The sequence below is a fragment of the Plecotus auritus genome (genome assembly GCF_963455305.1).
Source record: "Plecotus auritus genome assembly, chromosome: 14".
Lineage (NCBI taxonomy): Eukaryota > Metazoa > Chordata > Mammalia > Chiroptera > Vespertilionidae > Plecotus > Plecotus auritus.
Genome location: NC_137780.1, coordinates 7,418,242 through 7,430,910, shown reverse-complemented (window position 1 = coordinate 7,430,910; position 12,669 = coordinate 7,418,242). Strand labels below are relative to the sequence as shown.

Below are 12,669 nucleotides of genomic sequence, written 5' to 3'. Positions count from 1 at the left end.
CGATAAGGTGGCTGCCAATCTATGAGTGTATTTGAGGGACCTCCCATCGGATGCTCATGAAAATGCCAGCGTGGCAGTAACAGCCTGGACCAGGATGCCAGGCAGCGTGCCACCCACTCAGACCCACAGTTCACCCACGAGCACATTGCGTTCACTCGGCTCCTTCCGTTCCCTCACCCTCTGTGTACCACCTGGCCTCGCTCTGGGTGGGGCTGTGGGCCCGCACCTGGGCAGCTGGGCCCCAGGGAAAACGGTCACCTGGCCAGTCACTGGAGGTGACGGCCTGCTGCTGCCCAGGTGTTACGGAGGGGGGCTGCATTTTCAGTCTCAGGCTGTCCAAAATCAGAACAGGCAGATGAAAGACAAGCACCATGTGATATGTAGATATGCAGAACATACAATAGTGAAAGGAGGGGTCCTTTTTTTTTTTTTTTTTTTTTTTTTTTTTTTAAATATATTTTATTGATTTTTTACAGAGAGGAAGGGAGAGGGATAGAGAGATGGAAACATCGATGAGAGAGAAACATTGATCAGCTGCCTCCTGCACACCTCCCACTGGGGATGTGCCCGCAACCAAGGTACATGCCCTTGACCAGAATCGAACCTGGGACCCTTGAGTCTGCAGGCCGACGCTCTATCCACTGAGCCAAACCGGTCAGGGCGGAGGGGTCCTTTTTTTAAAAAATACTTCTTTATTGATTTCAGAAAGAGAGGGAGAGGGAGAGAGATAGGAAATCAATGATGAGAGAGAATCATTGATCGGCTGCCTTCTGGGGATCGAGCCCGCAACCTGGGCATGTGCCCTGACCGGGAATCGAACCAGCAACCTTTTGGTTCCTGGGTCAGCGCTCCACCACTGAGCCCCACCGGCCGGGCAGGAGTGGCCTTTTTTGACAATTCTTCCATTGTACATGTGGTCCCCTTTCCAAAGAAAATCATGTCCAAGTGCCTTATTCTTTCAACTTGGTTAGAATATATTCCTTGAACCGGGACTTGCCAGGAGTGGGATTAGTGAGAGTGCACAGAGTGAGATTTCACAGGCCTTTTAATTTCCTTTATGTCCCCACTTTGCTGCTTTCCTGGGTTTTCATCTCAATGTTACAGCCCGTCTGCGTCGCACATTGTGCACGACACTTGTGTGTCCTGCGTGGTGCCCAGGGCTCCCTGTGCCTCAGCCTGGGGAGCCGGAGGCACAGAAACGCCCTCAGCCACAGCGTGGCCCTCAGGAGGCTTTCCATTCCCGCGCTGCTGCGTGGCCTCCGGGTGCTGCTTGCCTTTCTCTAGTGGCAACAGCTGACCCCGGCGAGGTTGGTACCGAAACATCTGGGTGAGGAGGGTTGTGACAGAGTCAGGGGAAACACGGGGAAGAAGCGTGCTGAAACCGGAATGCCGTCTGTAGCCAGCACACGTGTGTCGTGGGTAGCGGCGCTGCCAAATCACAACCAAATGCTTTCAAGGGAGGGGAAGCAGTACTTGCAGCGGGTCTTTGAAGGTGGCTGCGCATGTGCGTGCAGCATTTTTGAGAACACAAAACGAAGTCTTTATGGGGTGAATTAAACCACAGTAGGAAAGCTAAGCAATTGGGGGCCCACTGCCCTCTATTGATAACGTGCTCGGAGGTAAAAATGAGTAACTTCTGGCTCATTTGAAAGAAAATGGATCCATTAAAGTAGAGTCTCGTGAGTCATGTGGAAGCCCGGGGCATTTTCATTTTGCAGGGCTGATCTTTTAAAGTCTGGCATGTGAGGGCCTCTGTTCAGTCTGAAGCAAGGAAGAGAAAGTCTCACGTGTGCTATTGACCGAGGACTTGACTGCTTCAGAACCGTTACTTGCACCTTGATGGTGGCATTGGGTAGCAGAGAGGGGTTTCCAAGGCGTTTGGTGGGGGTGGAAATAAAGTATGAAGAATAGGAGCGCTGGGTGTGTTCTGTTATGTTTGAACAACCACCACCAGCCTATTGTGGTTTATAGCTTCTCATGACATTCAGAATTATTCTTAAAAGGTCATTCCATCTTATCTAGCGGAATTTCCCCTTGATGAGTGAGTAATCGTCCGACTTGAAGTCGTGCGGATCTAGGTGGTTTTGCCTCGAGAAATGAGCTGTGAGTGTGGCTTAGGAATTTAATTTTAAAATGTGAACTTGGGAAGAAGCTGACTTATTCCAGATGGCTTTTGCTTCTCTTGTGTTTGAAGCAAGAGATGATATCATAGTGGTTAAGAGGCCAGATTCTAAAACTAGACTACCTGGATTCCAAGCTTTGGGACTTTTTATTGAGATATAATTGACGTAATATTATATTAGTTTTAGGTGTACAACTTGATGATTCAATATTCTATATATTGCAACAGGATTACTACAGTGAATTTAGTTACATCAGTCACCACACAGATTTTTTTCTTGCGATGAGAACTTGTTTTGGCAAATATGCAATACAGTATGATTAACTCTAGTCCCCATGCTGTGCATTACATTCCGTGACTTATTTCTTGTATAGCCGGCTGCACCTTGGTTTCATCTCATAAGTTGTTGTGAGAATTAAATGAGATGATAATCTATATAAAGGAACTCCTCGTAAGTGCAAGCTAGCATGCTTTATTTTCCTAAGATTACTTTTAAAAGAATAACAGTGAAAAATACCTCTGCGCCCATTGGTGCCCATTGGCTCAGTGATTGAGCATCTACCTGTGAACCAGCAGGACACCATTCGATTCCCAGTCAGGGCACATGTCCAGGTTATGGGCTCGATCCCCGTTGGGGGTGAGATGGGGGGGAGGGTGTGCAGGAGGCAGCTGATCAATGATTCTTATCATTGATGTTTCTATCTCTCCCTCTCCCTTCCTCTCTGAAATCAATAAAAATGTAATTTAAAAACACAACCCTGCAAATGCTCCCTCAAAGCATAATTGTTATATTTTAATTTCCTTATTAAAATGTAGTTGGAAGCAAATAGCCCCACAAAGCCAGATCTGTGAAGCTGCGAGAGTAGGATGTAAACATCGACAATCTATTCTTAGAGACACATAGCAGCTTTTTTTCAGAATGGTATTTCAGCCCAGTTCTGTTTACACAGCTAGCATCTAGCATGATGCTGGAGAAGCCATTCACAAATATATGAGTAAGAAGCCGGTTTCAGCCCTACCTTATTTGGCTCAGTGGATAGAGCATCGGCCTGTGGACTGAAGGGTCCCGGGTTCAATCCTGGTCAAGGGCACCTGCCCGGGTTATGGGCTCGATCCCCAGTAGGGGGCATGCAGGAGGCAGCCGATCAATGATTCTCTCTCATCATTGATGTTTCTATCTCTCTCTCCCTCTCCCTTCCTCTCTGAAATCAATAAAAATATATTTTTTTAAAAAAAGCCGGTTTCAGATGAGCCAGAAATGGCCATCACAGCAGCCCAGTGAGCTAGCATTGATGAGAATTTGAGAATAATTGTCCACAACTTAAACGTTTCTTTTTTCTGTAATAAAACTTCAAGAAACTTGGAGTTGGCAAGACAGATTTTGCATTTTTAGCAGAAGTTCAGTGTAGTTAGGTTCTACCGAGCGTCAAGGTAATAAGGCGTGGTCCAGGTCTGGTGGGAGGGGCATAGAAGTAGGTCTTTGGGTCAGAGGTGGTGAAGGAGGGCGTGGGAAGGGTGTCTGGAGGAGATGGCTTGATGGTGGCATTGGGTAGCAGAGAGGGGTTTCCAAGGCGTGGTAAGAGATTACAGCCAAGCGGTAGTGGTTGGACAGTGGTTGTTCATCTAATCAATAGGTAGTTACTGAGCACCTTTGAAAAGGCACTGTTCTAGGCTCTGATACTGCACTAATAAATACATAAAGCAAAAACCTGTGCCGCGTGGAGCTCACAGACCAATGGACATGTTCACTTAGTTTTGGCTGGAAGGACAGTTACAGGTTCAGGGGATTCTTTGGTTTGGTTCGGCTGTTCTGAAGATGTACGCTCTAGGAATCTGTTTATGGGCTGAATTCTTCTTCCAGAACTTCTGGAGAAAGGGAATAACCACACAACCAGAGTTCTGGGAGAGAGGCGAGGAGTTTGGGTCCTTGGCCAGAAGACATCTTCTTCCTGCGGAAGAAGTGTAAATTTCAGATCCTCTTTCCCAGACACAGAGGTCGAGAGAACATGTTATTTGTCAGAAACAGGCAGTGTTCTTCAGAAGACTCTCAGCCTGCGGCATGGGACCACTGCTGCGTCACCGCAGGAATGAGAGGACAATGATCTTATAATGGCCTACAATTACATAGAAATACTTGTAACTCATTGGGGCCTTATTGATACATACCTATACTAGGTCAGAGATAGCAAAAGTCTCCATTGCTTCTAAGAGGCCTTCTCGGCGCTTTCTCTCCGCCTCTGTAGTTACGCGGCCCTGCTTGCTGACTGGCCCGTGGTGGTCCTGGGCATGTGCACTGTGCTCATCGTGGTCTGTGCCTTGGTCGGAGTATTGGTGCCGGAGCTTCCTGACTTCTCTGACCCATTGCTGGTAAGGAGGGTTGGGCCGGGAGCGTTGATCTATTTTCTTTAGCCCCAAACCATCTTTAAAAAAGAAAAAAAATGAAGTATGTTAATACCAATTGCATTGTTATAGGGGATCCCATTTTTTAAAAACCTTCTCAAGCCATTGATGGGAATACACGTCCCTTTCTGCCAATTAGAGGTGTAGCTTCTCTGTTCTCAGATCCTTAAAGGTCCAGAAACATGCTCACCATGAAAAACCCGGGCATTGTGCTTCTTGGTCCCCACGTTTAATCTAAAGAGCAAGACATTGGAGAATCCCTTCCTACAAAAAATGTCCATGAAGTCTTTAACTGTCTTCTCTCCCCTCCCTGCCCCCCTCCCCCCCTCAGAAAAAGCTAAAGGAATTTCGGCATTGCTAAGCGATAGCAGGGTCTGTTTTTAAGTAAAATATAATGAGGAAAATGTGAGCAAGTTTAATGATATCCTCTTTGTAAAACACTGTAACATGCACAATATAATTTAATTTGACCATAATATGTTATAACCTAAAAGTAGGCATTTACGAAATGCTTAGGTAGGAATTTGAAAGAGAAACTTCAGATAAGTTTTTTTCCCTTCCCTGAGATATGTGACATACCAAAGAGTTAAGATGTTTTGCCACAGCATATAGGTGATCATTATCAGGTTAAGTCATCTTGTGTTAATGCTGGTCACCTCTGGAGTAAGGAACCTCTGTGTCTGTATTTTCGGTTGAAAGCTGTTTATCACCTTGACATTGTTTTCCCAAACTGCTTAACTACCCTCAGCCTGAAATGAAGTACACTAACAGGAATATTTGTAACTTTTTGCCTTAGGGTTTTGAACCAAGAGGGACTACAATAGGCCAGAGACTGGTCACGTGGAATAACATGGTGAAAAATACAGGATACAAAGCAACATTAGCCAATTATCCCTTTAAATATGCAGATGAGCAAGCCAAAAGGTAATCATTTATTAATGTTCAGACAAAACATTGCTCGGTGAGTTCCGCTTTTAAACATTGCCTGGGCAAAAAGATAAAATGTGGGCTCACAATCATGTTTAAATTGTCATTGTCTGGTACGAGTTTGTTGTATTGGGATGCAAAAGTGAGCATTTGGGGGCTTTTTTCCTTCCAGAAGTGAGAAAATGAATGTTGGTTGCTTATATTAATTTCTTCCAACTTAATTTCAAGTGCTAAGTAGGCCATGACTTTGAGGATGTACTGTTACAGGCACGTTGATGGGCCTTGAAATAGCTTGCACTTTATTGAAGATCAACTTGCTCTGTTTCAGCCATCGGGACGACAGATGGTCAGACGACCATTATGAAAGAGAAAAGAGAGAAGTTGACTGGAACTTCCACAAAGACAGCTTTTTCTGCGATGTTCCAAGTGAGTGGTGTTTGTAGATGGTCACAGCGCTCAGCGGCTTCCTGGCCCTCTTGAGATTGAACACGATTAAAATCGGGACTGATAGATTGTGTGGCTGGTCTTAAAGGGATTTTAGCTTCATTAACTTGTCAGTGCACGTCTCTAGGTCAGTCAGCCACTGCTCTGAATTTGTTTACCTATAACGAAAATGAATATGGAAGAGATGATGGAGTTATATCTGATTTTAAGGAGGATATAAATCTAGTAAAATTCTTGTGCTGGCCCCAAATTTCAAGTCACCTTTTTTGTTTGTTTGTTTTTGTTACTCCTCACCCAAGGTTATCTTTTCCATTGATTTTTTTTCCCCAGAGAGAGTGGAAGGGAGTGGGGGGGAGAGAGAGAGAGAGAGAGAGAGAGAGAGAGAGAGAGGGAGGGAGAGAAACATCGATGTAAGAGAGACACATCGATTGGTTGATTGGTTGCTTCCTGCACAAGCCCCAGTCGGGGCCAGGGGTTGAGCCTGCAACCAACGTTCATGTCCTTGACCAGAATCGAACCCGAGACCCTTCAGTCCTCGGGCCGATGCTCTCACCACAGAGCCAAACTGGCTGGGGCTCACGTCACTTTCTAAAATTCCTCATACTATTTAAAAATAGTTCCCATTTTGGGATTGAACCCTGAAATAATCTGTGTGACCAAAAACGTAGTTTTAACATTTGGATTCCTTCAGAAAGTCTTCTGTGTGCCTGCCTTGTCCTTAGGCGTTAGAGACCGAGAGATGAGCAGCGTCAAGGCCAGAAGCCCAAAGCTTGAGTGCCACAGGGACCTGGGTCATGATGTGAGTGACGCTAGCCTAGCGGGCGGGAGACAGCCAGAAGCGATGGGCGTGGGGAGCTGGAGAGCGCCTCTGGGAAGAAAGCAATTGCTACTTGGCAGCAGAACATGCCCTTGAAGAAATGAGAGCCCAGATATTATTGTAAGAACTTCCCCGAGGCCAGGAAGCCAGATTGATGGCGGCAGCAAACTTGCTGAAAATCTGCCATCGCCTAGAGTTGGCCTAGCACCTCCGCAGCTGCCACGGGGGGATGAGTACCGGCCCGAGCAGCGGTCACCAACCTGTTGGACCTCGGGGACCACGGGTTGGCGACCGCTGGGCCAGAGGAAACGCATGCACGTGTGGAAGTCACCGATGAGTCTAGATGAGGAGTGAGGCGCTGGGGAGAGCTAGAGTCTGGCAGTGCACATTAGCAGTAAGCTCTTTGGAGTGTAGCCTTTCTGGTTGTTGTTGAAAATCTCTCTAAAATGTGTAGCTTCCCGTAGATCAGATCACAGATGACCTGATCAGCTCTCAGATGTTTCTAGATCTTGCCAAGCCCCCAGGTTTTATTTTGGACACTGTTTCACTACATGGTCATAGCGAGATAGAAAGGAGAAGATTAGGGAGCATTTTATACTGATCTTAGGAAGCAATGCAAGTTCCTTTTCTCCTGTTAGAAAAGTTGGGTTCTGGTTAGTTGCATGTTCAGCTAGCTTGTTTCTCTCCGAGTGTTGCTAGGTATTGCTTAACCCGCGTCTCTCTTAACCAGGAAGCACGTTTGCAAACTCACGAGCTACAGTCTCGTTTATATTTCTGCAGTCAGCACTAAATATTTGTCCCTCCCTGATAAAGTCCTCTCTGACTACTCGAGTGAACTGTTCCACAAAGCTTATTTGGATCTGTAAAACCAATCAACATAAGATAACAGCCATTTGATGAAGACAAGCGTTTACTAAAGAAAACTTCATAATCGCGAACAAAGTTTATGTAATAAAGCTTTATTCATTCCTTTGCAAGTTGAGTTTCTTTGTTAGCACATTTAGGCATTTTAGATCATGTGAAACTCATCAGCTTTGTTTTCCTTGGTTCAATTTTTGGTCACGGCCGGGGAAGCAGGAAGAGGACTTCCTGAGCACCCCTTTTCCGTCTCATTTAGTCCCCGCGGCTGTTTGAGATGGTGTTGCTGTCTCCATCTTACCAGTGAGGAGCCGAGGTGCAGAGAAGCAGTTGGTTGCCCAAGATCACCTGCTAGGTCTAGCACCACACCCAGGTCTAACGCCAAAGACCACGCCCTTTCCAGAATACCGCACAGCCTCCCTTACTCAGAAACATGTTTTATATGAGGATGATTTTCCACACAGTTTTTCTACTCTGGTGAGCTCAGCCAGGACGTGGAGGGGTCTGCGGTCCTGGCCAGCAGCCTGTACTTAGTGGACTGTTTTTAGTGCCTTTAAATGGATCACCTGCCATGCCTCCTCTCTAGTTAGCTGCCAGAGAAAGAGAGCATCCTTACCATCCATCCTCAGCAGTCCCCCGTGCGTCATTCTCGGATGTGATATGCCATCGTGGTGACGTGTTGTGGAATTAAGAGGGAGGCATTCAGTTAACTGCTGCTGAGCGTTCGTATGGATGGCTCTTCCTCATTAGAGTCTGACCCGAACTTCATTTGTCATGTGACTCCTGTGGTTTTTTAGGTGCAGAGTAGACAAAGGCCTTGAGCGAAGACAATGTCATAGCGTTGCTTTTTCTTTTCTTTTTTTAACATTTTCTCCTGGAATTTGTCGAAGGGAGGGCTCCCCTGCCGGTAATGAATTGTCCATGTGGCTTCCCAGTGTGCATCGCTTCTAAATGCCAAGTCTTATGAATCCATGAATAATTTACAACCCTGTTTCTTTTCTTTTTTCATATCCACAGGTGACCGCTATTCCAGAGTAGTGTTTACTTCAGCCGGAGGAGAGACGTTATGGAATTTACCAGCAATTAAATCGATGTGCAATGTAGATAATTCAAGGGTATGTAAAGGGAAACGGAAATAGGTTTGGCACCCATGAGGCGATGTGTTTGAAACTCCTCTGACTGCCGAGCCCTGTCTGATCGGATGGGAGTCCTGTGGGCTCACCTGCTGAGGAGTAAACAGCGCAGGCCGCTTGGCAGTCTCTTAGATCCGGGATCAAAGTGTCTCTGTCCCCACCCTCCCACACTGTCTTCCCTAATAAAGGACTTTTTGCTTTCGCTCTCCTGTTCTTTGTCCTTGACAGTCTTTTGTATTCTTTCACAGCAGCTCTCCTTTCAGGATCAGAGTTAAGACTCTTTTTCCTTCTTTTGTCATATTTCCTCTCCTAATCTGCTTTCATTGTTCACCACGCTTCCCCCTGAGGCAACTGTCAGCACCTTAATTATACAGCCAAATGCCTGCCTTCCTAGCAATCCGGGGCCATTTCCCTGTGGCCTCAAAGGAAAAGTTAGGGCACAGGCTGGGGAAAGGGACATCAAAGGCTAGAAAGCGGGATCTGTGCAAATGGCCAGAGTAACGCAGGCCGGGTTGCCCTCTCCTCCACGCACCGTGCTCTTGAGAAGGCAGAGGATGCGGCAGACAGCACTTCCTGCCCTGGAGCCCCAAAGCTGTCAGGCCAGAGGGTGCCAAGGCCGCCTCTGGGCCTGGGAGAGCTGTCAGTTTCACGAGTTCAGAGGCAGTTTCTTCAGGTAGAAACTGCTGATGTCACTCCTGGGCCTGTCCAAGCACAGTGACCAGGCGGGAAGGAACTCATCGCATTCTTAGCGTCCCCCTAAGGTACCGCTGAAAATGGAAGCGCATGCAATGCTAAGAGCTAGCCTGGCCGTCGGTGCAATGGCCTGTTCTGACAACAGCGTTCCTTAATGGAGTTCGAGGCTAAAGGACGCCGAGGTCCCCAGACCAGCAGTCTCATTGTGAGAACGGACGTGGCTATTCAGGTTAGCTAGTTGGCCCCAGATCTCCTGACTCTCTTCATCCTGAGAGGCGCTGATCCCTTTTGAAAGTAACTTCGTCGTGGGGTGAGCTGTCAGGATTTGCTGCAAGTGCCATCTTGTCTCTGTCCAGCTCCAAACAGACCAGAGGCGCAGACCATCAGTAAACAGACAGCGGCTCCCTCCCAGCGGTCGGTTTTCGTCGGCCACATTTTCTTCTCTCCCACAGCGATCAGTTCGTTACTGGAAGCTGTGAAGGTATTTCTCCTTGTCACGGGCTCCACCTTCTTCTGTAGACAGTGAGGCCTGGAGGAGGAGATTGTAGAGTGTCTGTGATGAGTAGATTGCATGCCCCGTCCTTTACCTTACTCACGAGGCCGGTGACCTTGGAACTTGTAGCTGGTACAAGCCGGGCTGGTTACTGGATGTTCACACCTTGGGTGAGAACAGCTTCTTCCCTTCCATACCTCCTAGTTCTCGTTATCACACCTTCACAGTTGATCTTTAGACCTTCCTCCCCCGAAGACGCTGTAGTGACTGAATTCACGCTGTTGATTAATAGCTGATGTTTCTTGAGTGCTGCTGATGTCTGCCAGGACGTGTCCCAAACACCTAACGAATTATTTCATTATTCATTGAATTATTATTCATCTGCACCACAGTGTTATGAATTAAGTACTATTAGTGCCCATTTTATTTATTTTTTAAATATTTTTTATTGGTTTCAGAGAGAAAGGGGGAGAGAGAAACATCAGTGATGAGAAAAATCAGTCGGCTGCCTCCTGCACACCCCCTACTGGAGATCAAGCCCACAACCTAAGCATCGGCCCATGAACATGACCTCCTGGTTCATGGGTCAATGCTCAACCACTGAGCCTCACAGGCTGGCCTTATTGCCCATTTTATAGATGAGGACAGTTCACACAGGAGGGAAGTGGCAAATGGAGGATTTGAGCCCGGCCAAGTGTCACTCCAGCCTGTGCCTCATGCTCCCATAATGCAGGAAATACCCCATTTTTGTTCGGTTTTACTATAGGTGCCATTTCTCACTCAAACGAACCGCAGAGAGTAACCGTGGCCTGGAGTAAGTGTCACCGTTAGAGCTGGCAGTTTATCCTGTGATGCTCTCAGTGACTCAACAGCCAGAAAGCAGTGCTGAGGCACTAGAGCTTTCTTGAGTGGGAGCCATACAATTTCATATATGGGTTCATATTCATATGGAGCAGGTGGATAAAATCAGCCTCAATGGGTGGCTTCCCACAAGGCATACAGAACGGACATGGTAAACAAGCTGCATGAATGACACGAAGGGAAAGTAACGGGAGGGAATTCATGAAGCTCAGTGTGAGAGTTAACGTGAAAGAACACATACCCCGTAATCCTGTTCACTTCCCGATCGGGAGCAGCAGACTTGTCTGTACCCTCCCTGACAGCCACCGCAAAAAGCAATTCACAGTCAGGGGCGGAAGCAATAGAAATAGGGTAACCAGTTTGCTTCTAGAGGACGCCCTGCTCCCCCTAATAATAAGGCAGGAGAGGACCATCCCTCGGTCCTCACAGCCTCCATCAAAAAGCAGGATGTGTTCAAGGTTCTCACCCTGCTCACAGAGATACAGTATGGACCCTTAGCTGATTGGTAGACCCCGTCTCAGGCAGGCTGGAGGCAGGAACACGTTATAGCAGAAGCATTTCTACAAGAGATGAATGCAAGGAAATCTAAATATGTGGCCTTCTAGCGGTTTCAATACACTTGCAGAATGCAGACTATAAAGGGTTGGGTGCACTGCTTCGAGTGCTTTTCTCCCCTGGGCTCCGAATAAGGATTGGATAGCTGTGCGGTCAGATTTGTAATCCGTAGCAAGGACACCCTAAGCATTGTGGTCCACTTGTGAAATGTGCGGAACACACACATCTCAATGAGGGGCCGAGCCAGTTACAGACCCACACCAGCACGGGAATAGCTAGATCACGGGGTCCCCAAATTCTGCCTCAGAGGGCATGCTTGTCATTGGAACTTGTTAAATTAAATGCTATTTTTTGCCAATGGCTAGTGCCTTTGTATTCTCATCTCTAACTCTGCCGTGAAGCCAGAACCATAACCTTTCCCATAGGGATAAGATGCTCAGTGGCATCTGAACTTGGGTTAGCAGGTCAGAGTTCAGCTATTTCAGATTGTTGCTGTGCCGCTTCCAGTCTTCCAGCTTGGGACCCTTTGCGGGCTTTTATTTGTTGCTGTGATTTGAGCAAACTGTGTCCCGAGGCTACCTGGCCGTCTCCCTCCGCCCTCTCCCCCCAAATGCTAGTGTTGTACTTCAGCATTTGATGATTAACAGCATCACGTTGAGTGGGACACGCACCAAAATGACACAGAGCAGAAGAGCTTAACTGTCGGTAGGTCGACCCTAGAACAGGTCTGGTCCTCAGTGTAATGCCCAGGGGGACCGGATGCTTCCGCTGTCGCCTGCCTGTGCTGACAGCACACCCAGTTCAACCCCAGCGTTCGTTCCCACGACAAGCCTCTCACACACGGAGTCCAGACAGCCCGGCCTCCCCAGCTGCCCCCCCCCCCCCGAACGAAGAGCTTCGATCCCAAGCTGTCAGCTCCCTCCTGACAGTCTGTTCCTTAGCCTTTCGCAGGAGCCTCCGTTGACGCCCCATCTTCTCCGTTCCTTTTCTGCCCTTTGACCTCGGGGGCCCACTGGCAGTTGGTCGTTCGTGCCAGGAGTGTGCTTCTCTGTCTTGTCTCCGCTGGAAACCCTGTCCCTGCCTCTTAGTCCCTGCACATCATCGGAGTCAGGACTCTGAGCGATCAGCTGATACGAGGGATTTGAAATTCGGTGCCTAAGACCTGTTTTCCAGGGCCACTTTCACGGGCAGTGAGGCCCTCCCCAGTGCTTATTCTAAGGAAGGCCGTGGCGCCCTCGCCTTTTCTTTTCTCTCGGTCCCTTCAGTTGTTCAGTCACAAGGCCCGCGGTCACGTGGGGGAGGAGAGGCCAGCAGTTACTAGAAGCTGGGATTAGGAGGTGACTTGCTTCCCTTTAGCTTTTTCTCA

General features: G+C 47.7%; 1 protein-coding gene across 4 annotated transcripts in view; it reads left to right on the top strand.

Annotated features, from left to right (window-relative positions):
• Nucleotides 1-12,669, top strand: part of DISP1 (dispatched RND transporter family member 1) — a 116,882-nt gene that overhangs the window by 96,584 nt on the left and 7,629 nt on the right. For all 4 annotated transcript variants that reach the window (XM_080650890.1, XM_080650891.1, XM_080650892.1 and 1 more), the window contains exons 4-7: nucleotides 4,366-4,489; nucleotides 5,319-5,446; nucleotides 5,778-5,875; nucleotides 8,586-8,683. In XM_080650890.1, coding sequence (XP_080507016.1) covers nucleotides 4,366-4,489; nucleotides 5,319-5,446; nucleotides 5,778-5,875; nucleotides 8,586-8,683 — 448 coding nt within the window. The remainder of the gene's footprint in view (nucleotides 1-4,365; nucleotides 4,490-5,318; nucleotides 5,447-5,777; nucleotides 5,876-8,585; nucleotides 8,684-12,669) is intronic.